Here is a 26,943-nt window from a genome sequence, read left to right as displayed (position 1 = left end):
TTTTCAGCTGTGTTTATGAGCATCTGTTCCTTTGTGTGAACTCATTCCTTTTGGTACTACTTACAGACCACAGGGGAAAGGACGTAGCTGGCCAGTGGTGTTTATTCTCAGAGAGAGACTGTCGCTCACACTTCCTCCTTGTCCACCTATGAGAACGTCTGTGGGGACGTCTGTGTGCAAATAAATGGGAATCATTTAAGAAAGCTTTTGGCCAAAAGTAAGAGAAAAAGTGGCTAAATGACTGCTGATAGCTGGAGCCTAAGGAGATGGAGCTGCAAACAACACCTTGAGCCCAAAATGTTAGAGAATGTTGTCCAGAAGCGGTAGTGTGACTCCATGACACCTTGGGAGCCAGCTCCTGCCGTCTTCCAGGACTGCCATTCTTGGCCCTGCAACAGAGCCACCAGGGGCAGGGGTTCACTGCAGACCAGGAGGTGAATTTCACGAGGGGAGGGATGGTGTCTGTGTGGAGGCGTGGCCCTGTGATCTCCACTTTCCACAGGCAGACACTTGACCCAACCATGTGATGGACCAGACCTGATGTTTGGTAAAGAATAAATATGCCTTTGTGTGTGCTGAGATTCTGCAGGGTTCTTCTGTCCACGTTAAGTGGGGCTGCACCAGCCAAGACTCAGTGAATTGGGAACCATTCAGGATGGTGGGCAAACTCACCTCATCAGACAAAAGTAGGGGGCTGAGTTCTGCAAACTTTGTCTAGAACAAGTGTTTCACTAAACACCACCTCCTTTAGCTTAGCCTAGCTGAGCATCTGAAGAGTGTAGCTGCTCCACAAGTTATGAAAAGTGTGAAGCATGATATGGGGGAGCAGCATGGAGGGCAGTGGGAAGCCAGTGGGTGGAATCACCAGTCAGGATGGGGTGCCACCCAGGGCGCTGATGTACTTCATGCAGTGAAGGCCCCTACAGCCACTTCTTTGCTTTTTCCACTGGGAATCCCAGCTGCTCCTGCCTGCTCCCGTCATCCCACACCAGTTGGTGGGTGCCTCATGTGCCCCAGAGTGGCGTGTGATATGTGACTCTCAGTGCCCACATGCTGGTTTCCTGCACAGCAGACAGACAGTGATGGATTCAGGCAGCCACATCATTTTCTCTCCACTTCCTCCTGGGCACTGCCCAGCTGGTGTCTGGGCCATGCTCCCAGGCTTGTGGATCAGCTTCCATCTAAGGGCCCCCAGCAGCATTGGTTCATTTGGGAATGAAATGCGAATCATCCCTGCCTCCCAGGATTGCTTCAGGGATTCCAGAAGGCCAGGGAATGACAGGCACCACCTGCTGTCAGCATTTAACAGCGTCTCCTTTGCACCCTCATGGCACCATCCCTACCTCTTCTGAGGCATCTAAACCCTCTTAGTACGGAAATACTCTGCTTATAGAATCTGAGCTCATCTCTCACTATAGGAATGGAGTAGAAGGTGCTGGATACTGGTTTCCCAGTCCGCCTTGCAGCTAGGGTGCATGCATATGACTTGGACACTTTGACTAGGAAGCCAGTGAGATGACAAACCAGGGACAGGGGTGGGAAGTGCCCTATGAGGGACAGTGGAGAGTTCCCAGCAGTGGAGGCACCATGGCAAACACTGTGGATTGAGTGTTCCCTTCTGTTTCCAGCCTCAGAGATGCAAAGGTCTTGGGCGTCAGTTCTGAAAGGTAAATGTGTTTTCAAAGGACCAGCAGTATTTTTTGGGAGGTTTTTTAAAATTTTTGTTTGTTTATTTTCAGCATAACAGTGTTCATTGTTTTTGCACCACACCCAGTGCTCCATGCAGTACATGCCCTCCCTATTACCCACCACCTGGTTCCTCAACCTCCCACCCCCCCCCCCCCCGCCGCCCCTTCAAAACCCTCTGGTTGTTTTTCAGAGTCCATAGTCTCTCATGGTTCATCTCCCCTTCCAGTTTCCCTCAACTCCCTCTCCTCTCCATCTCCCCATGTCCTCCGTGTTCTTTGTTATGCTCCACAAATAAGTGAGACCATATGATACTTGACTCTCTCTGCTTGACTTATTTCGCTCAGCATAATCTCTTCCAGTCCCGTCCATGTTGCTACAAAAGTTGGGTATTCATCCTTTCTGATGGAGGCATAATACTCCATTGTGTATATGGACCACATCTTCCTTATCCATTCATCCGTTGAAGGGCATCTTGGTTCTTTCCACAGTTTGGCGACCGTGGCCATTGCTGCAATAAACATTGGGGTACAGATGGCCCTTCTTTTCACTACATCTGTTTCTTTGGGGTAAATATCCAGCAGTGCAATTGCAGGATCATAGGGAAGCTCTATTCTTAATTTCTTCAGGAATCTCCACACTGTTCTCCAAAGTGGCTGCACCAACTTGCATTCCCACCAACAGAGTAAGAGGGTTCCCCTTTCTCCACATCCTCTCCAACACACGCTGTTTCCTGTCTTGCTAATTTTGGCCATTCTAACTGGTGTCAGGTGGTATCTCAATGTGGTTTTAATTTGAATCTCCCTGATGGCTAGTGATGATGAACATTTTTTCATGCGTTTGATAGCCATTTGTATGTCTTCATTGGAGAAGTGTCTGTTCATATCTTCTGCCCATTTTTTGATATGATTGTCTATTTTGTGTGTGTTGAGTTTGAGGAGTTCTTTATAGATCCTGGATATCAACCTTTTGTCTGTACTGTCATTTGCAAATATCTTCTCTCATTCCGTGGGTTGCCTTTTTGTTCTGTTGACTGTTTCCTTTGCTGTGCAGAAGCTTTTGATCTTGATGAAGTCCCAAAAGTTCATTTTCGCTTTTGTTTCCTTGGCCTTTGGAGACATATCTTGAAAGAAGTTGCTGTGGCTGATATCGAAGAGGTTACTGCCTATGTTCTCCTCTAGGATTCTGATGGATTCCTGTCTCACATTGAGGTCTTTTATCCATTTTGAGTTTATCTTTGTGTACGGTGTAAGAGAATGGTCAAGTTTCATTCTTCTACATATCGCTGTCCAGTTTTCCCAGCACCATTTATTGAAGAGACTCTCTTTTTTCCATTGTATATTTTTTCCTGTTTTGTCAAAGATTATTTGACCATAGAGTTGAGGGTCCATATCTGGGCTCTCCACTCTGTTCCACTGGTCTATGCGTCTGTTTTTATGCCAGTACCACGCTGCCTTGGTGATCACAGCTTTGTAATAAAGCTTGAAATCGGGTAACGTGATGCCGCCAGTTTTGTTTTTGTTTTTCAACATTTCCTTAGAGTTTGACTTCTTCCTTGCCAATTTGGATACCTTTTATTTCTCTTTGTTGTCTGATTGCCATTGCTAGGACTTCTAATACTATGTTGAACAAGAGTGGTGAGAGTGGGCATCTTTGTCGTGTTCCTGATCTCAACGGGAAGGCTGCAAGCTTTTTCCCATTGAGGATGATATTTGCTGTGGGTCTTTCATAGATAGATTTTATGAAGTTCAGGAATGTTCCCTCTATCCCTATACTTTGAAGCGTTTCATCAGGAACGAATGCTGGATTTTGTCAAATGCTTTTTCTGCATCAATTGAGAGGACCATGTGGTTCTTCTCTCTTCTCTTATTGATTTGTTCTATCACATTGATTGATTTGCGAATGTTGAACCAACCTTGCAACCCAGGGATGAATCCCACCTGGTCATGGTGGATAATCTTTTTAATGTGCTGCTGGATCCTGTTTGCTAGGATCTTGTTGAGAATCTTAGCATCCATATTCATCAGTGATATTGGTCTGAAATTCTCCTTTTGGTAGAATAATTTGCCTGGTTTGGGGATCAGGGTAATGCTGGCTTCATAAAAAGAGTCTGAAGTCAAACTCTCTCTCTTCACAGATGACATGATTCTTTATATGGAAAACCCCAAAGACTCCACCCCTAAACTACTAGAACTCATACAGCAATTCAGTAACGTGGCAGGATACAAAGTCAATGTACAGAAATCAGTGACTTTCTTATACACTAACAATGAAAATACAGAAAGGGAAATTAGAGAATCGATTCCATTTACTATAGCACCAAGAACCATAAGATACCTGGGAATAAACCAACCAAAGAGGTAAAGGACCTGTACTCGAGGAACTACAGAACACTCATGAAAGAAATTGAAGAAGACACAAAAAGATGGAAGACCGTTCCATGCTCTTGGATTGGAAGAATAAACATTGTTAAAATGTCCATACTGCCTAGAGCAATCTATACTTTTAATGCCATTCCGATCAAAATTCCACCGGTATTTTTCAAAGAGCTGGAGCAAATAATCCTAAAATTTGTATGGAATCAGAAGAGACCCCGAATTACTAAGGAAATGTTGAAAAACAAAAACAAAACTGGCGGCATCACGTTACCCGATTTCAAGCTTTATTACAAAGCTGTGATCACCAAGGCAGCGTGGTACTGGCATAAAAACAGACGCATAGACCAGTGGAACAGAGTGGAGAGCCCAGATATGGACCCTCAACTCTATGGTCAAATAATCTTTGACAAAACAGGAAAAAATATACAATGGAAAAAAGAGAGTCTCTTCAATAAATGGTGCTGGGAAAACTGGACAGCGATATGTAGAAGAATGAAACTTGACCATTCTCTTACACCGTACACAAAGATAAACTCAAAATGGATAAAAGACCTCAATGTGAGACAGGAATCCATCAGAATCCTAGAGGAGAACATAGGCAGTAACCTCTTCGATATCAGCCACAGCAACTTCTTTCAAGATATGTCTCCAAAGGCCAAGGAAACAAAAGCGAAAATGAACTTTTGGGACTTCATCAAGATCAAAAGCTTCTGCACAGCAAAGGAAACAGTCAACAGAACAAAAAGGCAACCCACGGAATGAGAGAAGATATTTGCAAATGACAGTACAGACAAAAGGTTGATATCCAGGATCTATAAAGAACTCCTCAAACTCAACACACACAAAATAGACAATCATATCAAAAAATGGGCAGAAGATATGAACAGACACTTCTCCAGTGAAGACATACAAATGGCTATCAAACACATGAAAAAATGTTCATCATCACTAGCCATCAGGGAGATTCAAATTAAAACCACATTGAGATACCACCTGACACCAGTTAGAATGGCCAAAATTAGCAAGACAGGAAACAACGTGTGTTGGAGAGGATGTGGAGAAAGGGGAACCCTCTTACTCTGTTGGTGGGAATGCAAGTTGGTGCAGCCACTTTGGAGAACAGTGTGGAGATTCCTGAAGAAATTAAGAATAGAGCTTCCCTATGACCCTGCAATTGCACTGCTGGGTATTTACCCCAAAGATACAGATGTAGTGAAAAGAAGGGCCATCTGTACCCCAATGTTTATTGCAGCAATGGCCACGGTCGCCAAACTGTGGAAAGAACCAAGATGCCCTTCAACGGATGAATGGATAAGGAAGATGTGGTCCATATACACAATGGAGTATTATGCCTCCATCAGAAAGGATGAATACCCAACTTTTGTAGCAACATGGACGGGACTGGAAGAGATTATGCTGAGCGAAATAAGTCAAGCAGAGAGAGTCAAGTATCATATGGTCTCACTTATTTGTGGAGCATAACAAAGAACACGGAGGACATGGGGAGATGGAGAGGAGAGGGAGTTGAGGGAAACTGGAAGGGGAGATGAACCAGAGAGACTATGGACTCTGAAAAACAACCAGAGGGTTTTGAAGGGGCGGCGGGGGGGGGGGGTGGGAGGTTGAGGAACCAGGTGGTGGGTAATAGGGAGGGCATGTACTGCATGGAGCACTGGGTGTGGTGCAAAAACAACGAACACTGTTACGCTGAAAATAAACAAATTAAAAAAAAAAAAAAAAAAAAAAAAAAGGACCAGCAATGTTGCAGCTCATGGACCCATAACGTGCCTCACCCGCCAGTCCGAATTCCAGGACCAGGGACAGCGGCCACCTTAGCCCCATGGCGCCCTCTGGTGGAAGTCATGAGAAGAGCAGGACAAGACAGGAGCTCTTTCAGCAGGATCAGCCTCATCCCTGAAATGGGAGGGGCTCCAAGTAGGGAATGGGGACAAGGGATGAAGGAAGAAGGAGGGATGGGAGGATGGGAATGCCCAATGCCAAAAGTGCCAACCATAGGCAGGAATAGGCACTCCAAATGTTCCCAACGGCTCACTTCCCCTGAGAACCTGTGTGGGAGAGAAGCCTCAGAATTTGGTTTATGCAAGCAAAGACTCACATTCAACTGTGGAATCACTCAGATCCAACAGTCAGTAAGAGTCTACTCCCTGGCCTCATCCCTCTCTTTCCACTCGGGCCCATTTTCCATTCCTGGAGAATTTAAGTTACAACCACCCCCTCTCTTCAGCACGCTCAATTTTTCCACAAGCAGAGAGCTATCATCATGCCAGGAACACAGGTCCTTGGAATCATCCAGCAGTGTCCTGACCTAATTTTCCTGGCAGTCTGCAGCCCCTCCCCATCTTTCCTCCCTTAGCCATACCTGCGCCCTTGACGCAATCTTGTACGTTTATGTGTGTACTGGTCTGTTTCTGCTGCTGGCAAGGGGCTCAATGGTCTTGAATGAAACAATTCATTCTCGTCTGGATCTCTTAGGTCCTCCTGATGGGAGTGGCATGGCTCAGCCTGGCACCGTGGGCGCCTCCAAATCCTCTCCTGATTTCCACCTTGATCCTGAAAGACCACACTCCACACAGTAGGCAGAGCGATCTTGTACCACTGCTGCCCCATCTCAGCCTCATTCCTGCCCTCACCCTGACATCTCCATTCCAGCCACACTGGCCTCCTCGCTGCTCCAGAACACGTCAAGCTCATTTCAGTCCTGGGCTGATACCTGCTGTGCTCTCTGCCTGGGACTCCCTTCCTTGGATGCTTCCTATTATTGAGGTCCCAGATGAAAGATCACCTTCTTTGAGAGGCCTTCGATGACCACCTCCATCTGGAGCTGCCTGTCTCTGGATCCTACTCCTCATTTCATGCTCTTCCTTGAATTCGTCCCATTGGAAACAATCTGATTGCTCAATTCCATTATCACCTCTCTCCAGAGCAGGGGACATGTCTGTGTGGCTCATTGCAATTTTCCCAGGGCCTGGAACACCAGCTGACCTCCACAGGGAGCACTCTCAAGTGAATAAGTGAAGAAATGAATGGATAAGGAAAAGCTCGGTGAACACAGATGCCTGCTAAAGGGAGTCCTTACTGCACTGACCGCCACACCCGCATCTCACCGCTCCCAACAGCACCATGAACACATGACATCCAAGGCACACCTCGGTGAGCACAAGGTGGTGAAGAGCCCACTCTGCTAACAGGCTTATGTGATAGAAAGCTCTGTTTCACTGCTGGGCCAACGCTGAGCCTTTCTGGAAAATGGGATGTTCACGGTGCCTGTCTTGAGGATCAAGGAGAAGATGAACATGGGTTCACTTGTGAAGCATGCACAGAAGCATGTGGAATAGACCAGGGTCATGGCAAGTATGTGTAACGGTTCCTGTGTGCGATTATCTCCAGCGGATATGTTGGTCACCATTACACCCAGGACACCAGGGCCCCCTCCTGCCACTGACAAACCCTGCCACCCTGGGTAAACCCTAGGCTTCTCAATCTGCAGAACAAGACTGATGATACTTGCCTCCTTCCTGCTATGTGGACAGACCACCAGGTTCAGAGCCAAGAGCCCTGGGCTCAGGGTCTTTCTCTACCACCTGCTTATCAAGTAATCATCCCTCTGGCCTCCATCCTCGTCTCTAAAAGGAGGATTGCCAGGGAGGCAGCTCACAGCACCGTCGTCTAGTTGCAGCTAACGTATCAGCTTTAGGGATGATCTAGTTTCCCTGCACACCATCTGCCCCATAGTAGCTGCTTCCCAAGTGATGGCCGTTACTAAACCTGCCTTTGCAGTTCTTGTCTGGCTGCAGCTGTAACACTTATTTCACAAGACATGGGTCCTGGGTGAACATCAGGTGGAATGCCCAGAACTATAACTGGTGAGAAAAGTAGCCTCTCGAGGTCCTGTGTAGGCGGGGTGGGGGCTGCATTTGATGACCTCTTTATTCCATGTGGCAGCACTAAGAGTCACCCCCGTCAGTCCTCTGGGTTCCAGTTTGTATGAAGCAGCTACCCAGCTTCTCCTAGGTCATTGGCATGTGACGCTCTTCCCCAGTGTCCCTTCTTTACCAGGCAGCCTGACAGCTAGGATACAGACATGCACACCGGGAGAACACCATGTGTCCATCCACAAGCCCTGGGACACCAGAGATCACCAGTGAAACCGAGAAGCTGGGAGAGGCCCACAAGAGATTCTGCTCACAGCCTCCCAGGGAACTAAGCCTGCTACACCTTGATCTTGGGCTTCTGGCCCCAGAAGTGTGAGACAACCGTTCCCTGTGGCTGAAGCACTCAGTGTGAGGTCCTCTGTTGGGACAGCCCAGCGACCTGGCACCATGGTCCAATGTCTTACATGGCCCTGTGTCATTGCTGACAGCACCTGATTTCATCCTGCAAAGCACCCCAGTGGGTAGGACTGGAAGAGGACACGGCAGCTCCTGTGAACAGGACTGGTCCTTCCTAACCCCACGCTGGCTCTCCAACCCGGGTGTATGGCATGGAGGTGAAAGCATGGTCACCCCGGGTTTGTGGCCCGTGCTCTTGAGTAGGAAAGTGCCTACTCTCAGGGTGTGGCCTTGAACCTAGGGCTGACTGAAAGGCAATCTGCCGCTTCCTTGCTGTTTGACCTTAGGCAGGTCACTTAACCCCTCTGAGCCCGAGTCAAGTGCAGCGGCAAGAGCACCTCGTTTGTAGGACGTGGTGGGGATGAGAGCAGGGGGTGCGGGGAAGCCCTCACAGAGCACCCACCCTACCACGTGCCCCTCGGCACCAGCTGCCACTGTCAGATGTTTCGAGGGCCCCCTCGCCGCAATGAGTGACCCACCGGGAGGGAAATAGGGTTGGAGCACCAGTGGGTTTGAAGGTGTGCAACCAGCATGCTTGCACAGGGCCCTGTGCTCAGCAGGGCCCCGAGTCTGGGGGTGCCAGCCCTGTGATCATAGGCATGAAATTCCTCATCATTCTTGTTGAATTTGTGTTTTGTAAGTGAATCCAGTGGAAGCACTGAGCATGTGCAGGGCACTGGGAACCTCAGTTCATGTGTGGTCCCAACACAGGTCCTCAGCTGCCTGCTTCGCTGACCCTGGCACCCGGGAACCCACCCTGCCTGCCCTCTTTGTCCTTTGCTCCAGTGTCCCTGGCAGGGCCCAGAAAGTGGGACGTAAGCTGGGAGGGGTAGGTTGGATGCATGGGCACATGGGTGTCTCAGGGTGGGATGGGCTGTGTCCACCTGCCCCGGACTGGCAGCCCCCTTGCAGGCCACTCAGCTGAGGGGTCCGGTACCCAGCTGCCTCTGCCTGGAGGCCGTGATAGCCTGCGTGTGTCCTGTCCACAGCACAGTGGGCCAGCAGGCCCATGGGAGGGGAGGCAGCTGGCGACATCCCCAATCTGACCAGGGCACATCAACCTGTTGGCGGGCAGGAGGGGCACAGATGCCTCCAGGAGACAGTGGGAGTCTGCACTCAGCCTCCTGTGGCCAAGGGACATGACACTAATAGCAAATGGAAATAGCAGGACAGGCTGCACGAGAGGCCCCAGAAGAAAAGCAAACACTTTACACTGAATGCTTTCAGGTGCGCACTGGACTGCTGTTGGAGAAGGGCTCTGGGCTCTGCGTGTGACACCGCGCCCTACAAATGGTGTAGCTGGTCCGGGATTGGAAGGAAGTGGGATAGGACTTGGACTTTGCACTCCAACCATTCCCGTATCGTTTACAACTTCCCAATAAGTGTGTATTTGGGTATTTGTCACACGCACACGCACGTGATGCACACACACGCACGTGATGCACACACTTGTGTCCAGAGGTCAGGGCCTAACTCCCAGGGCAACGACACGGCAGGACCCTGGCCTGCTGGGAGCAGGCATGAGGGAGGCTCAGAGGGAGGAGAAGGTGCTAAACCTCGGCTGCCCACCCCTTTCACGGAGAGCCGAGGAACAGTGGGAGCCATGCATTTGACCACGCGTGCGCTCGCTCATGCCTGCACGAGGTCATGGGTGCTCGGTCGACGGTTCCACAGCGAGTAGTTATAATCAGCACCAGCAGGAATAGTCCCGGTCCCGCAGACATGAAGGGTGTGGACTCTGCCCTCAACAGAAGGGCCAAGGGGGATTTCAGAGGTGAGGGCACCTGAGGTAGAGAAGGTGAGAAAGATCTCCCAGGTGGGAAGAGACCCACTGGTTACAGGAAGGCAAGGAGGGCCTTTTGTGGGGCCAAGACGGGGGAGGGGGGTAGGGAGTGTGTGGGGGTGAAGAGGCTGGGCACATGCCAGCGCAGACCGCGGGCGCTGAAGACCAGCCCCAGGAGCTCGCCTGTGAGCAATGGGGACCCCAGTCCCAGCCACACCTTCTTGCTGCTCCTTGCTGGACAGTCTCCTGAGACAGCATACAGGGGCCAAGGAGAGCTGGTCCTGTGAAGAGCAGGGACTCAGCTCTGCCTCTGCGGGCCGTATGGCCTCGGGCAAGCTGGCTTCCCTGGGTCCCTGTGCATTATTCGTGCGTGGGTCCCCAGATCATGTGAGGGCTCAGTGGCAGGGTATTTGAAAGCAGTTGGAACACACAGGCACCCAGTGTGTCTGTCACACCAGATGACACAGACCAGCCCTCTGCACAGGCCATGTCCCCTGTGCCCCCTGTACTTCAGGTCACCCACCTTGTGAGGCCGCTCGGAGAGAGAAAGAGATGGAAGAGCAGAAGCTCCCATCGCGGGCACTTACAGCTTGGTGGTCAGGCAACACTGCCCTGTTGTGGAGGAGAAAAGTGAGGGCCTAAGTGGGTGAGTGACTTGCCTCTGGCCACATGAACAGGCAAGGGGGCAGGGTCCAGCCCATTTGCTGCCCCTGCTCCTGTCAGACAGAACCCCAACCCAGGCTCAAGGAGCAGAGAGGCCATGGCCCCAGGGAGCCTGAACAGCCCAGGAGCCCACCCTGGTCAGAAGGTCTGCAGTAGAGGGGGTGACGTCCCACCACCTGTCCTTGCACTCGACACTCAGCCAGGCCCTCAGGTGATGCTGTCATGAAGCTGTCCCTAGTGGAGACTTGACTCTGAGGGACTGGGTTGGGGGAATAAGCCAGGATGGAGAGTTGCCTGCGTGGACCACATCCCTGTCTTGGGCCTGGAGACTGGGGCCCCAGCACCTCCAGCCTGCAAAGGGGTGAACTCTCCATGTCCATCCCCAGGAGACCCTGCGGCTCAGAGAAGTTGGCACAGCCCACAGCACAGCACATCCCCAGGGGCTGGAGGGTCCCTGTGAGTCCGAGAGCATGGACTTTGGAATAACCGTTTACAAGTCCAGGAGAGGCCACACTGCTGGGGGATGGCCCCAGCACCTGGCTGGGCTCTCTGGATCCTACTTCTAGCGCACAATTTGCACCCTCCCATCTGCCTTCCTCACCCCCACACTGAGGGCTCTGTTTGCGGAGGAGTGCTGCCTGGAAGGCTGGAGGGGCTGAGGCAGGTGAGAATGGGGTGTGGGGTCTCAGGATGGTACTGAGGGAGGCTGGCTGGGGTGTCCCGGAGCCCTGTGCTGACCTTCAGATGGGACACAGGGCAAAGGCTAACCAGGGATTGGAATACACAAGGTAGTTCTGGAACCTGCCATGGCCTCTGGTGTGGCCTGGAGGCTACCAGGGACCAGGCATGGCAGCCCCTCCTCTCTGCCCTCCTCCTCCCCATCCTCTCCCTCCTCCTCCCCATTCTCCTCCTCTTCCTTCTTCTCCTCTCTATCCTCTCTCTCCCCCTCTCCTCCCCATTCTCCTTCTCTCCCTCCTCTTCTTCTCAATCCTCTCCCTGGTGTGGCCCCTCCATCCTTTTCTCCTACCCCCTCCCCATCTCTCCCTCTCCTCCTCTCTTCCCCTCCTGCTGTTCCTTGTTTTCCCCCTTCCCTGTCTCTCATCCCCGAGGCCTCAGGGAGGCAGCTCAGAGGCACTGCCTGGAGCAGGAACAAGGAGTGTCGGGTGCAGGGCACAGGATGCATATGCAGGGTAGGAAATAGGTGAGGGGGTGGGGATGGCCAGCACAGGGCAGGGGTTGAGAGGCTGAGACTGGAGTGTCCAGGGCACACTGGTGGTGCTCCACTCCCCTGTGGCTCCTCCTCCACACCACCGCCCTCTCGCTGCCTCAGCTGCCTGATTACGATGCCCATTTCATGGAGAAGACACAGAGCTTGGGGTACAGTGAGGGACTCAGTCAAGGAAAGCAGCCATGGCGAGACTCAAACTCTGACTGTTGGACTCTGGCCTGAGACCTGTTTGTGTTCCCACATTCCCAAGCCCAAGACCTACCCGGGGCAGGGGTCACTGCTCCCCTACCTGGCAGAGTCTGGAGGAACTGAGGCATGGAGGGGGCCCAGAGAAGCCAGTTCCAAGGAGGGAGGACAAAGGGGGCCCCCAGCAGGTCTCTGGAGGGACAGATGGTGGACTTGTCCTCTTGAGTCTGGAGCTGCCTTGCCAGAAATGGGCACAAGAAAAGGCCCCAAGCACCTGGGTGTCTTAGTGGGTTAAAGCCTCTGCCTTCAGCTCAGGTCATGATCCCAGGGTCCTGGGATCGAGCCCCGCATCGGGCTCTCCACTCAGTGGGGAGCCTGCTTCCTCCTCTCTCTCTGCCTGCCTCTCTGCCTATTTGTGATCTCTGTCTGTCAAATAAATAAATAAAATCTTTAAAAAAAAAGAAATGGCCCCGAGGACACCAATGCTCACCAGTTCAGGGACAGATACACATGAATGCCTGTCTGCCTTTCCTCCTAATCCAGGGAAGGGAGGGGAGTGGGGATGTTCCGGGAGAGGGGCCACCCAGGGGGCAAAGGAGAGAGAGGAGCAGAGAGATGGAAAGAACCCTGTGGGCAACCCACCTTGCCTTCCCTCACCTTCTGCACCCTGCCCCAGATCTAGGGGGCCTACCAGCCGTCTCCTCAACACCCAGGACCCTTGGCCGCCCCGTCCAGCTCCCTGGACCACACTGTTTCTTCTGCCCTGTAGCCTGTGACTCCTCCATCTTCCTTCCTGGACTTGGAGGCCCACCTCCTTCATCCCCTCCTCCAGGAAGGCCTGGGGATTCTCTAGGAGCCCTCAAGGCATGAGAGCAGGTTTTCCTGTGGGCGGCACCCACCAAGGCCATGACCTGTCTTCCACCCCAAGGGCACCCTGAGGCAGCACATCTCCTGTTCTCTGGTCTCCCAGACCAGAGCCTGGCACAGAATCAAGGAAAGTGGGTGTTAAGGGATAAAAATCCGAAAACAGGTCCATGGAGCAACAAGACTCAGAGCCTGGAAAGCGCGCAACTGCTGTTTGGAAGCTGATGCTCACATTGGGTCAGACACAGTCACTTTACATTCCACGTGACTTAATACGACACCCCTAAACACCCCCATTTTACAGGTCAGAAGCCTGAGGCTGTGTGCCAGCTGTCGGGAGTTGTGTGTCTGCCCTGCTCCAGGGTGGTGTTGCTGACATGAGGTGACACGGGTGGTCAGGAGGAGCAGCTGGGATGAACTTTATACATTACAATGGAGAGCAGCCGGGTCCTCCAGGGAAGAGGGGACGGGGGTCCATCCACACAATTAACATCACATGCCCTTCAAGAAGAGAGAGCTCCTCCTTATTCCAGGTTCTGGGTCCTGCAGGGGACCTACTGAGCCTCCTAGTGGGTCGAGCTGTGGGTGAGGACGATATTAACCGCACACACATGGACGTGGACTCATAAACAGACTGAATCTATGGAGGAGGGGTGGGAGGCCATGGACGGTGTCTGTGAGACAATTTCCAGCCAGATGGAAAGTGGAGGGAGCTGCTTCTTCACCAAGGGAATGGCACGTACAAAGGGCCTGAGGCAGGAAAGGGCTTGAAGTGCAGGGAGGATCTGGCCATACAGCACCAGTGGAGGAAGGAAGCCAGCTCACTGCAGCTGGAGGAGCCATGGCAGCCAGGACACAGCAGAGGACAAGGGTCGTGAGGATGGGGACAGTGGGGGCTGGCAACAGCTAAGGGAAGGATGTACTTGAAGGGACTGGGAAGTGAGCCCAGAAAGACAGGGTGGGGCCACCTCTGAAAGGCTCTAGGACTTGGGTAGGGGATCAGGGTATGGTGGGGAGACATTGGGAGCTCTGGAAGATTGGAGGCAGGAGGATTCCATGGTCGAGGCTGCCGGCCAGGGAGGTCATTGGCACTGGAAACAGCTCCCAGGCACATTGACCATGAAACAACCTAAGCCTCCAGGTCTGTCCCAGCTGCTCCAGAGGACAGACAACACTGAGCTCACAAGGATTCACTGGGCCATGGTGCAGGGTGCCCGTCCGCAACCCCCTACAGACCCACAAAGAACGTTCAGGATGTTCCTTTTTCTAGCTTGCCCAGGACACGTCTGGGCACCTCCGTGTGCAGCGGTGGCCGGATCAGGAGTCACAGGCGAGAGAACCCGGGTGTGACAATGGGGACATGTTTCCTTTGCCACCAGGGAGCTGCCGGCACCCTGCGTTCTTTTTCCAGAGCTTTGACTCAAGTGTACGGTGTCTGGGGGCATCTCACTGGAGCGGGGAAAACACATCTCCCGCTGGCTTGTTCCTGACAACAGTGTGCTGTTAGTGACTGAAGCCACAGAATCCAGAAACTGAAATAGCTTCCTGCGGCTGGGCCCACCCAAGCCTGTTCCCAGAAAGTTCCATTCCTCCTTGGCAGCCTCTCTGGGCAGCCAATGCCAGCCACCTAGTGGAGGAGAGCCAGGGCTCTGACGGGGTCACACAGGCCACCCCAACCCTGTCTCTAGCCCTGGCAGCTTCCAGCCTCCAGATCCTGACAAACACACTGGTGCTGGAGTCCAGGCTGAGGGAACTTGTGTTGGCTGTTCCAGTAGACGATGCTGCAGTTGTGATGACTGTCATGCAGGGGCTTGGCTCACACAAGCGGCTCAGTAAGGTGGAGAGGGCGAAGACCACTCAGGATGGAGAGGAACTGCCCAGACAGAGGGAAGAAGAGGGATCAGAGATTCAGACAGGTGGACATGGGCATTTGGGATGATAGTGTTTATAGGTGAGATCCCTTCAGGGGACAGTGCTCTCCGGAGGCCCAGGGGACGCTCCCATTTCTCAAGCACCAGCATCCCCGAGAGCTCAGAGATGGGTAGCTTCCTCCAGGCCTCCCTGATGACTGAGATCACGGCAGACCTGGGTGGGCTGCTGGCTCGGGGGGTGGGGTGGGGGGAATCACAGGACACAGAATTAAGAGGCCAGGTGACTGCACGGAGCCATCAGAAGCAAAGTTAGGTTGATCCATGGGAACACGTGGAGGTCGGAATGGCATGGGAGGTGATAGTACACAGCACTCCTTGTGGGAAAATAGATGGATAGGTGAACCACACACCATCTGCATGACCTCTCTGGGGCCATGAGGATCGCTGAATTCAAAAGCTGAGGGTAGTCACACCAATGACACATCTGGATTCCTTGCCCAGGTTCCAAACCCAAAACCCTCTGATGGAAGGAGAGCTCGTCCAGGGCCCAGCAGGACCCTTTGGAAAGGATTTCTCCATCCCTTCCCCAAGGTGGCTCCTGGTCACTGGATGCTGGGATAGAGGATTTGCACTGTTTTGAGGACAAGGGACTTCAAGCAGCCTCAAACACCAATTAGCACCCGAGTTTCTGGGGTGAGGCATTCAGGAATTATTAGTAGGGTGTTTCTGGCTCCTGTCCTTCCAGAGGTTACAGTGAGGACTCAGCATGGACTCCTGAATCCGGGGCTGGGCCAGAGGAATGGCTAGCTCGTGGCTGGCTCTTGGGGCTGCTGAGCCGGTGCTGGCTACGGGCAGGACAGAGCTCCTCCCTGTGTGTCCCTTGCACAGAAGGCTGTGGTGACCCACGATGTGGCTGCTGGCTTCCTCCAGGCAAGTCTCTAGGGGAGAGCACACTGTGACTAACGCCCTGGGGCACATGGTATTTGGCAATCTGCTGAGAAGTGGACAGCACTGGTTTATACTGAGCGAAGTAAGTCAATCAGAGAACGACAATTACCATGGGATTTCACTCATATGTGGAGTTTAAGAAAAAAAACCAAACAGGATCATAGGGGAAAGGTTGGAAAAATAAAAGAAAACGAAGTCTGAGAGGGGAAAAAATCAAAAGACTCTAGCAAAAACTCAAGGAACAAACTGTGGGTTGCTGGAGGGGAGGTGAGTTGGAGAGATGGGGTAACTGGGTGATGGGCATCAAGGTGGGCACATGATGTCACGACCACTGGGTGAACACGTTATAGGTTAAATAAATTTAAATAAAACAATTTTTAAAAATTGACATCAGGATACCTGGGTGGCTCAGTGGGTTAAGCCTCTGCCTTCGGCTCAGGTCATGATCTCAGGGTCCTGGGATCGAGCCCCGCATCGGGCTCTCTGCTCGGCAGGGAGCCTGCTTCCCCCTCTCTCTGCCTGCCTCTCTGCCTACTTATGATCTCTCGCTCTCAAATAAATTAAAAAAAAATTAAAAAAAAATTGACATCAGTGCCCAGACACTGGTGATGGGGGTGGAGCACAGAATGGTGATGTCCAGGCGCCACCCCCTCCTCTGGCTCAGGTGACAACACTGCCCCGAGTGCTGCTCCTTCTGCTCCTGTCCCCACCTCCCCACAGGAGCACTGTTCTTTGCTAGAGGGCCAGTCACCAAGTGACTGGTGATGGCCAGCAGTAGCCTCTGCCCACCAGCCACTGGGATGGGGCTGCCTGGCTGGCTTCCCATTCTCACACAGCTGGTGGTACTGCGGTTCCTGGTGGCCCAGCCTGTGAGCCCCATCAGGGTCTTCGTGGTTCCCCACAGTCACATGGATGTGGGCTGGATCTACACTGTGCAGGTAGGTGCCCGTTCACCATCCCCCAGAACCTCTGGAGCTCAACTTCCTTTTCCCTGCCAGATCCCAGGGTGGGTTTGAAGCCTGGTGTTGGCTGACATCCTCAAGGGAGCAGCCTGGGTTCTTCCCTGACTCTGCTGGAGACCAGGGAGGCTCACTTGGGCTGCTTGGATCCAGTCTCTGGCCTCAGTTCCCCCATCCGTGCTAGGGATAGTCCGGTGAAGATACATGGGCCTGACTCAGGCCATAGTCACAGTCCATGACTGGGGCACCACGGGTGGACTCTGTTCCCTTTCTGAGCCCCATGTCCCCCTTCTGTAGGACGGCACATGTCTCCGACCCTTCATAGGGGCTGTTCCCTCTGCCCAGAAGGCCTTCCTCCAACAAGTCGGCTTGTCCTAGAGTCCCCCATCCTGTGTGTGGCTCCACAAAAAACACTTTCTGGTGGGGCCTTCCTGGAATCCCTGTGTGTGCCCCTATTCCCTTCCCCTCCTCCCTTCCATGCACATTTGGTAGGGGGCTTGGTGTCGGTCCCTTGTCCACACCAGAAGGCTAGCTTCACAGATCAAGGACTTCATAGGTTATATTTCCTGGCATGGTTTCACCACCGTGATAGACAGAAGAGGTGCACCAGCTATTGCTGAGTGAGTGAATTAATGCAGGTATGAAGAAGTACAGGAATGAATGCATGCAAGAAGGAACGAATTCAGGAAAAGGAGCAGGAAGAGAATGAGATTCACTCAGGATCCTGGGTCAGGCAACTGCATATTGTCACCAAGGCCACCTCCAGCACTTTTGTGGGGACAGGAAGAAAACCCAGAAGAGAACACTCTCTGGGATTAGGGATACAGTAACTTTGCTGAGGACATTTCTGAGGAGCAGCTGGAGAGAGACTCAGCAAGAGAATGTGACGCTGGGGGAGGTGTGTGGAGTCCAGTTCTGGGACACACTGGGCAGCCTCTGGGGGGGCACTCCACTGCCTGTGGAGATTGCTGAATGGTGGGGAAGCATGCTTAGCACCCTCAGTTACGGAAGAGCAAACTAAAGCCCAGAGAGCGCTGGGGTTTTGCCTGAGGGAGCCCAGAAATGACCCCTCTTTCTGAGGCCTCCCTGCCAGGGATCTTTACATTTCATTAAGGAGCCCCTCTGGGCACCACCTTGTGCCAACCTGGAGACACATATAGGAAGCAGCTATGGCTAGTCCTGCAGAGCCTCTGGCCTGGGGGAGGCCGTTCAGCAGATGCCCATGACCACCTGTGGGGCCAGGAGTGGCTCCTCTCAGTCTCAGTTCTCAACATCAACGTGCCTCATCTCAGCCCAGGCAGGTCCCATGGGGTCCCTGGACCTCCTCCCTGTCACCCTATGGCTTTACTGGTCTGTATCCCCACTGCACCCTCAGGGCCAGCTACCCTGCCCCTTGGGGAAGCCGTCTCTGTCCCCTGGGCACATCCTGTGTCATGGTCTGGAACATCACCTCTCTCCCTAGAACAGCAGGATCTCATCAGAGGCAGGAGAGCCATACCACTGTCTCAGGGCCAGCCGGCACTGTGTGTCCAGCACAGAGCGGTCCCCGTGTGTCTCTGTTGGAGTGGCAAAGGAGGAAGAGAAGAAGAGCCCAGGGCAGATGCCCGAAGGGAGTTGTAGGGTCCAGGGACCCTGTGTCACTGGGGATTGTAGTACTGGATCCTTGGGGCCAAGCCTCCGGGATCCTCCACAGGGGCTGGTGTGATGGGGTGCCCCCTCCACAGGAAAGCCTACAGGCCTACGCATCCAGTGTCTACACCTCCGTGGTGCAGGAGCTCATGTTCCAGAAACATCGCTGCTTCATCGCTGCGGAGCAGGAGTACTTCCGGCTGTGGTGGGTTGGCATCGCCTCGGACAGGCAGAAACGCCAGGTACTGCTGTCTGCAGGGGCTTCTGGGAGGGAAGGATGCCTAGGCAGGGAAGTCCTGTGTCTGGGACTGTGTGGCCTGAAGCCCCCAGGCCAGGTGCACTGGGCGCTTCACATGACTTGTTTAGCTCTGGTTTGTGCTCAGCCCAGCCCAAAGGATGGGTTTCATTTTATCTGCTTTTGTGGCTGTTGGTGTGAAATGGCGCTCTAACAAGTCAGCCCTGCACTCATCTTGTGTGGAATGGAGTCTCTTCGGACCCCACCTCCTGCTTCATCTACCATCTGCATGGCCCCATGGCTTGCAGCTGGCCACCCTGCCCAGGGCGCCCCAGTGCCTGCATTTAAAGTGGGTCACAGAAGACATCATGAGGTTCAGGGTTAGAGAGACCCTGGGAAGCAGGTCTCCAAGAGGGGGCCAACCTGGGACTCAGTTCAGCCTCAGGCAGGGGTGCATTCTCTGAGGTTCAGGTCCTGCCTGTGTAAATGCGAGTGACCTCCCCCTCCTCAGATCTGCTGGGTTCTGATGAATGCGGGATGTGTGTACCTGGGAGGACACTGTAGGCCTGGTCCCCTCCCTGATGTTCACCTTCCTCCAGAATGGTCAATGACAGAGAGGTGAGAGACTTGCCCAAGTGGCAAAGCTGAGAAGGTGAAGGGAAGAGTTCACCAGATCCCACCTGAAGTGTGTCTTGAACCTGCACCCTGTGGAGTTGTAAGGAGGAGACTTGCATGGTGTGGGCACTGGCCAAGTGCCAGGTGCTCGTTTCTACTTTTTACAGTCTACGTCACCACGTCCTCCCAACAGGGTGTATGGTGGGGATAGTTACTCCATGCTGCACAGATGGTCCTGGTTCAGAGAGGGCAGGTGAATGGCCCATGGTAACAGAGCTGATACTGGATAGGTGGGACACTGAGATGGGCAGGTCTGAGTGAAGCGGGTCTCTCAAGGTGTCCAGGGGTGGGCTGCCCTCTATAGGGACACCCCAAACCCAACTGTCTCTCTTAATCCTTGAGGAGGGATGTGACCCACCAGAATCCTGGGCAGACCACTCATGGCATGGCTCCCTGGAAGCAGGGACTTTTCTCTACTTGCTCCCATGAACCCCCAGTGTCTGGAAAGTGCCTGGGATGTGGTAGGTGCTCCTGTAAAATAGTATGCAGCAGGACCCCATTCAGTTGCCCTGGAGTGAATAATCATGAACCTGACAGTCCTGAAAGCAAATGGAAACTACAGTCTCCAAAGAGTGCATAGGAATCACCACCACTGTCTCTCCCTACCGCCCCTGTCTCCATCCCTCCATTCCTTCATTTATTTAAAAAAAACTTATCAGCCAAAAAACCAAGACCCATTGATATGCTGTGTGCAAGAGACTCATTTTAGACTGTAAGTCGTCTCCAGATTAAAAGTGAGAGGGTGGAAAACCATTTATCATGCTAATGGACATCAAAAGAAAGCTGGGGTGGCAATCCTTATATCCAACAAATTAGATTTTAAACCAAAGACTGTAATAAGAGATGAGGAAGGACACTATATTATAATTAAAGTGTCTATCCAACAAGATCTAACCACTGTAAATATTTATGCCCCTAACATGGGAGCTGCTAATTATATAAACCAATTAAAACAAAATAAAGGAAACACATAGATAATAATACTGTAATCATAGGCAAGTTGAACACCTCCCTCACTATAGTGGACAGATCATCTAAGATTAGCAAGGAAACAAGGTCCTTGAATGACCCACTGGATCAGATGAACTTCACATATTCATTCAGAGACTTCCATCCTAAAGCAAGAGAATACACATTCTTCTGAACTGCACCTGGAACAATCTCTAGAATAGGTCACATACCGGGTCACAAATCTGGTCTCAACTGATACCAAAAGAATGGAATCATTCCCTGTGAATGTTCAGACCACAATGCTTTGAAATGGGAGCTCACTCACAAGAGGAAATTTGGAAGGAATACCCAAGTTTTGTATCAACATGGACAGGACTGGAAGAGATTATGCTGAGTGAAATAGGTCAAGCAGAGAGAGTCAATTATCATACGGTTTTGCTTATTTGTGGAGCATAAGGAACAACACGGAGGACATGGGGAGATGGAGAGGAGAAGGAAAGAATTCAAAAACATGGAGGTTAAAGAGCATCCTAGCAAAGAATGAATGGGTCAACCAAGAAATTAAAGAAGAATTTTTAAAAATTCATGGAAACAAATGAAAATGAAAACACAACTGTTCAAAACCTTTGAGATGCAGAGCACCTGGGAGGCTCAGATGTTAAGCATCTGCCTTTGACTCAGGTCATGATCCCAGGGTCCTGAGACAGAGCCCCGTATCAGACTCCCTCCTCTGTGGGAAGCCTGCTTCTCCCTCTCCCAGTACCTCTGTTTGTATATCCCCTCTCTTGCTCTCTCTGTCTCTGTCAAATAAATAAATGAAATATTTAGAAACAAAAGCAAAAACAAAAACTTTGAGATGCAACAAAGGCAGTCCTGAGAGGGGAGTATATAACACTACAGGCCTTTCTCAAGAAACAAGAAAGTTCTCAAATACAGAAGCTAACCTTACACCTAAAGGGGCTGGAGAAAGAACACCAAATAAAGCCCAAACCCAGAAGGAGAGATTTAATAAAGATTAGAGCAGAAATCAATGAACTAGAAGCCAAAAGAACAGTAGAACAGATCAACAAAACTAGGATCTGATTCTCTGAAAGAATTAAGATTGATAAATCCCTGGCCAGACACACCAAAAAGAAAAGAGAAAGGACCCAAATAAAAAAAAAAAAAACATGAACTTAAGAGGAGAGTTCACAACCAACACCAAAGAAATACAATTCTAAGAACATATTATGAACAACTATATACCAACAAATTAGGCAATCAGGAAGAAATGGATGCATTTCTAGAAACATATGAACTACCAGACTGAAACAGGAAACAATAGAAAACTCGAACAGACCCATAACCAGCAAGGAAATTGAAACAGCCATCAAAAATCTCCCAATAAACCAGAGTCCAGGGCTGAATGGCTTTCCGGGGGAATTCTACCAAACATTTGAAGAACAATTAATACCTGTTCTTCTAAAGGTGTTTCAAAAAATAGAAATGGAAGGAAAACTTTTGGACTCATTCTATGAGGCTAGTGGCATCACAATTCCAGACTTTAAACTCTATTACAGAGCTGTAATCAAGACAGTATGGTACTGGCACAAAAACAGACACATAGATCAATGCAGCAAAATAGAGAGCCTAGAAATGAACCCTCAACTCTAGGGTCAACTAAACTTTGACAAAGTAGGAAAGAATATCCAAGGGAAAAAGGACAGTCTCTTTAGTAAATGGTGTTGGGAAAATTGGATAGCCATATACAGAAGAACGAAACTGGACCATTCCTTTATGCCATACACAAAGATGGACTCAGAATAGATGAAAGCTCTAAATGTGAGACAGGAACCCATCAAAAGAGGAGAACATAGGCAGCAACTTCTGCAACCTCACCCATGACAACTTCTTGTGAGACATGTCTCCAAAGGCAAGGAAAGCAAAGGCACAAATGAACTATTGGGATATTGTCAAGACAAAAAGTATTTTTTTAAGACAAAAAGCTTTTGCACAGCAAAGGATACAGTCAACAAAACCAAAAGACAGCTGAGAGAATGAGAGATGATATTTGCATGACATATCAGATAAAGGTTAGTATTCAAAATCTATATTGAACGTATCATACTTAACACCAAAGAACAAATAATCCAATCAAGAAATAGGCAGAAGACATGAATAGACATTTCTCCAAAGAAAGCATACAAATGGCCAACAGACACATGAAAAAATGCTCAACATCACTTGATATCAGGAAATACAAATCAAAACCACAGTGAGATACCATTTCACACCAGTCAGAATGGCTAAAGTTAACAAGACAGGAAACAAGAGATGTTGATGAGGGGAACAGTATTGATGAAGGGAACCCTCCTACACTCTTGATGGGAATGAAAGCTGGTGCATCCACTCTGGAAAACAGTATGGAGGTTCCTCAAAAAGTTGAAAATAGAGCTACCTTATGATCCAGCACTGACACTACTAGGTATTTACCCTAAAGATACAAATGTAGTGATCGAAAGGGCATGTGCACCCCAATGTTTATAGCAGCAATGTCCACAATAACCAAACTATGGAAAGAACCTAGATGTCCATCAATAGATGAATGGGTAAAGAAGAAGTGGTGTATATATACACAATGGAATACTACTCAGCCATCAAAAAATGAAATCTTGCCATTTGCAATGATGTGGGTGGAACTAGAGGGTAATACACTAAGAGAAATAAATCAGAGAAAGACAATTATCATATGATCTCACTCATATGTGGGATTTAAGACACAAAACAGAGGATCATGGGGAAGAGAGGAAAAAAATAAAACAAGACCAAATCAGAGAAGAAGACAAACCATAAAAGACTCTTAATCATAGGAAACCAGCTGAGTGAGAGTTGCTCAGGTGAAGGGGTGTGGGGATGGGTTAATGGGATGATGGGCATTAAGAAGGGCATGTGATGTAATGAGCACTGGGTGTTTTATGACATTGATGAATCACTGACCTCTACCTCTGAACCTAATAATACATAATACGTTAATTAATTGAATTTAAAATTTAAAAAGTTTATAAAAAACACCAGCCAGTCATGAGGCAACACAAACTGGAGGATACTCTCCAACATCCCTGGCCTGTAATCCCCAAAATGATCAAGCCGAGAAAGAGGACATAGGGGTTGAAGAAGTGTTGGGTATACAGGACAATGACGAGACATGACAGGGTAGGCTGGGCCCCATCCTGGACTACCCCACACCAGTAACAGGGCATTCATTGAACAACTGGGAACATTTGGATGAGGTATGGATTAGCTACAGTGTTGCATTAATGTTAAGTGTCCTAATTTTGAGAATTGTACTATGGCTATGATTACCCTGTCCTAACAAAACACACAGTGAAGGAATAGGGAGCAGGTACACTATGTCCAACTGCTACTTTCGAATGGCTTAGAGAAAACTGTACCAGGTTGTAAGGAGATATGGGAGCTCTATGGCAAATAGGATAAGAAGGTTCACAGCGAACGAAACAGGGGAAGGGATCCATGGGAGCTGTTTCCACAATTTTTGCAAATTTTTGATACATCTGAAGTTATTTCATCAGTGACAATTTAACGGTTATAGATACAGACATGGAGACAGAGGAAAAGGTAGACAAGGAGGTAGATACAGAAGTAGACATGGCAGTAGAGACAGAAGTAGAGACAGAGCTACAGGTAGCTTCAGGTGGCGGTAACACAGATCAAGTAGCAGCCATGGGCCAGGTGCTGGTGTGGGGGTTGGGAGGCAGGTCTAACCTGATTCTCTTGCAGAATGAATGCACATGCGGGTGTGGGGGAAGGCACCATGAGACACCGGAGGCATGTCCCCACAGACCCAGCCCAACTCTGGGGTTCTAACCTGGCTTTGTTCTCTCTCCTTGTGACCAAGGTCCGCCATCTCCTGGCCACAAGACGCCTGGAGTTTGTCATCGGGGGCCAGGTCATGCATGATGAGGCTGTGACCCACTTTGATGACCAGATCCTGCAGCTCACAGGTTAGGTCCCCCTTCCCCACCTCAGGTTATCCTGAGGCCTCCAAACACACTTGGACTGGGTTCCTGAACCCCAGCTCTGGGCCAGTCTTCCCCTCTGAGCAGGACACTGCAGCCAGTAGAAACAGTCACTGGTGAGTGCCATCCTCCTGCCAGTGCCGCTGAGTGCAGGGGTGTGGAGCGTAGTCTCGAGACCAGATGGCCTGGGTCTATCCTGTGTCTGTGCATTCCCAGCCCCGGATCCTGGGCAAGGGATGTCCCCTCACTGGGCCTCCCTTTCCTCATGGCCCAAAGGAGTTTGAGGGCACAGCCTCCCTCACAGGGTACTTGTGAGGATCAAATTGGGACAATTCATCAGGGCACACGAAGCGTGGTTCCCAGGAGATAAGTAGTGAGGGTTAGATGCCATCCCCACCATCCCCACCAGTACACACAGCGCCACCTGCACCAGTGAGGGCCCCCTCTCCGCCTCCATTACTCAGGTCACCACCTGCATTGACACCCTCTCCCCGTCCACACTGACAGCCACAGCACCACGTACACCACCTGTGTCACCATCACGATGACCATCATCATCACTTCCAGCGTCATTACCACCAGCGTCCTGACCGCACCGCCCCCATCCACACCCCACCCAACCATCGCCAACTCCCCTGTCATCACCACCCGTCCTCCAGCACATCAGTGGACAGAGGCATGGGCCCTCCTCCTCGCTCTGAGGTGTCTCTTTGCCATGACAGGTCCCTGCAGGCTGCCCGCAGGGGAGGGAGGGAATGGAGGAACCCCATAACCCTGACCTTGCCCCCCTTAGTCTGAGACCCAACACTTCTCTGGAGGAAGAGGCACCTGCCCGCAGCACTCGGTGACCAGGGAAACCTGAGCGTGGCCACTGCCCCCTCCTCCCACTTGCTGAGGGGCCAGCTCCCCAGCTGGGACTCCCCACAGAGGTGAGACGAGGGCAGGTGCCCGAGCGAGAGCTGCACCCCCACCGCATCCCGTGTGGGAGAGCCCGGCTTGGGTCAGGCTCGGGGGTGCCACCGCTGCAGTGCAGAGAAAGGAAAGGTCTGGCCAGGAGGAGGGGACACACCTGTGACCATCCGGGCCCCTCCGGTCCAGGGGTTGTCTACCACTAGCTCTCGGCTGGGTCCCAAGCCCCTACTCCCAGGTTGTCTTAGGTCTACAGGGATGCTATGGGGTGTAGGCCAAACGTCCTTCTCCTGTCTCATTGGCCAGGATGCAGTCACGTGACCCGAAGGACCCTCAAGAGATGCTGGAGAATGGCCTCCAACACTGAGCTCACAGCCTATTGGTCAGGAGTAGGCATGTGTCTTGGAAGGCGGGGTCTAGCCTAGGGACTCTGCACCTGCTGAAGCTGAGAGGGTGGGTGGGCTTCTGACTCTAGAAGGAGTAGGAGGACGTCGTTCCATGGGATAATTAGTGGTTTCCTTCAGTCATCACCTCTTCATTTGGGGCTCGGGGGTGCTTTGTGCTAGAGGGCCAGGAACCTGAGGAACAGTGACTTGAGTCTTTTTTTTTTTTTAAGATTTTATTTATTTATTTGACAGACAGCGATCACAAGTAGGCAGAGAGGCAGGCAGAGAGAGAGCGAGAAGAGGAAGCAGGCTCCCTACTGAGCAGATAGCCCTATACGGGACTTGATCCCAGGACTCTGAGACCATGACCTGAGCTGAAGGCAGAGGCTTTAACCCACTGAGCCACCCAGGTGCCCCAACAGTGACTTGAGTCTTAAGGGCATGTCCTGTATTGCACTGGTGGGTTGCTTTGGGGTACCCTTCGGCAGTTCTTTGATGTTTCCCTGTGTCTAATGTGCCACCCCTCCAGGTCCTCAACAGCTGCCGCAGCTCCAGGCTCAATGTTCCTATATATCCCCACTCAAGTCAGGAAGAGGGACAAAGGGACAATCGTCCTGACTGGATTTTTTTTTTAACTTAAATTTTTTCCCCGTGTTCCAAGATTCATATTTATGCACCACACCCAGTGCTCCATGCCATATGTGCCCTCCTTAATACCCACCACCAGGCTATACCAATGCCCTACCTCTCCCTTCCAAAACCCTCAGTTTGTTTCTCAGAGTCCGCAGTCTCTCATGGTTTGTCTCTCCCTCCAATTTCCCCCAACTTACTTCTCTCCTTCACCCAATCTGACTTGCTGTTTTTAATGAAGGTGGGAAATCTTTCCCCAAAACAAAGCAAGCTTAAGGCACACATCTTTTTGGCTCCAACTGGGGTCCATGCCCAACTCTAGCTTCCATCCAGGCTGAGAAAACAAGTATTTGCTAGAGGAGAATGAACTCACCACGAGCAGCTGAGATCAATGGTAATTCATCCCTTGGGGTGGGAATGGCACCCCCTGAACAAAGTGAGGATTCTCTGAGTGCAGGAGAAGGGGATACTGAACAGGCAGCAATCAGGTCTGCCTGGCTCTGGCAGGCAGCCCTATGGAGAGGGCTCTTCTTTGTACTACCTGCCCTCTCTCCTGAGATGCTATTGTCTATTCCCTCATAATCCCAGACCCCACTA

The 26,943-nt window shown here is 51.1% G+C and overlaps 1 protein-coding gene across 1 annotated transcript in view; it reads left to right on the top strand.

Moving 5' to 3' along the window:
* The window catches only part of LOC123936843 (epididymis-specific alpha-mannosidase-like), a 62,431-nt gene that overhangs the window by 13,321 nt on the left and 22,167 nt on the right, over positions 1-26,943 (top strand). Inside the window, exons 4-5 of the mRNA XM_045997395.1 lie at positions 18,640-18,786; positions 24,301-24,406. Of these exons, the coding sequence (XP_045853351.1) occupies positions 18,640-18,786; positions 24,301-24,406 (253 nt within the window). The remainder of the gene's footprint in view (positions 1-18,639; positions 18,787-24,300; positions 24,407-26,943) is intronic.

This window comes from Meles meles, chromosome 2 (genome assembly GCF_922984935.1).
Source record: "Meles meles chromosome 2, mMelMel3.1 paternal haplotype, whole genome shotgun sequence".
Classification (NCBI taxonomy): domain Eukaryota; kingdom Metazoa; phylum Chordata; class Mammalia; order Carnivora; family Mustelidae; genus Meles; species Meles meles.
Note: the sequence above shows the minus strand (reverse complement) of the source record. Positions and strands in the feature narration are given on the sequence as shown.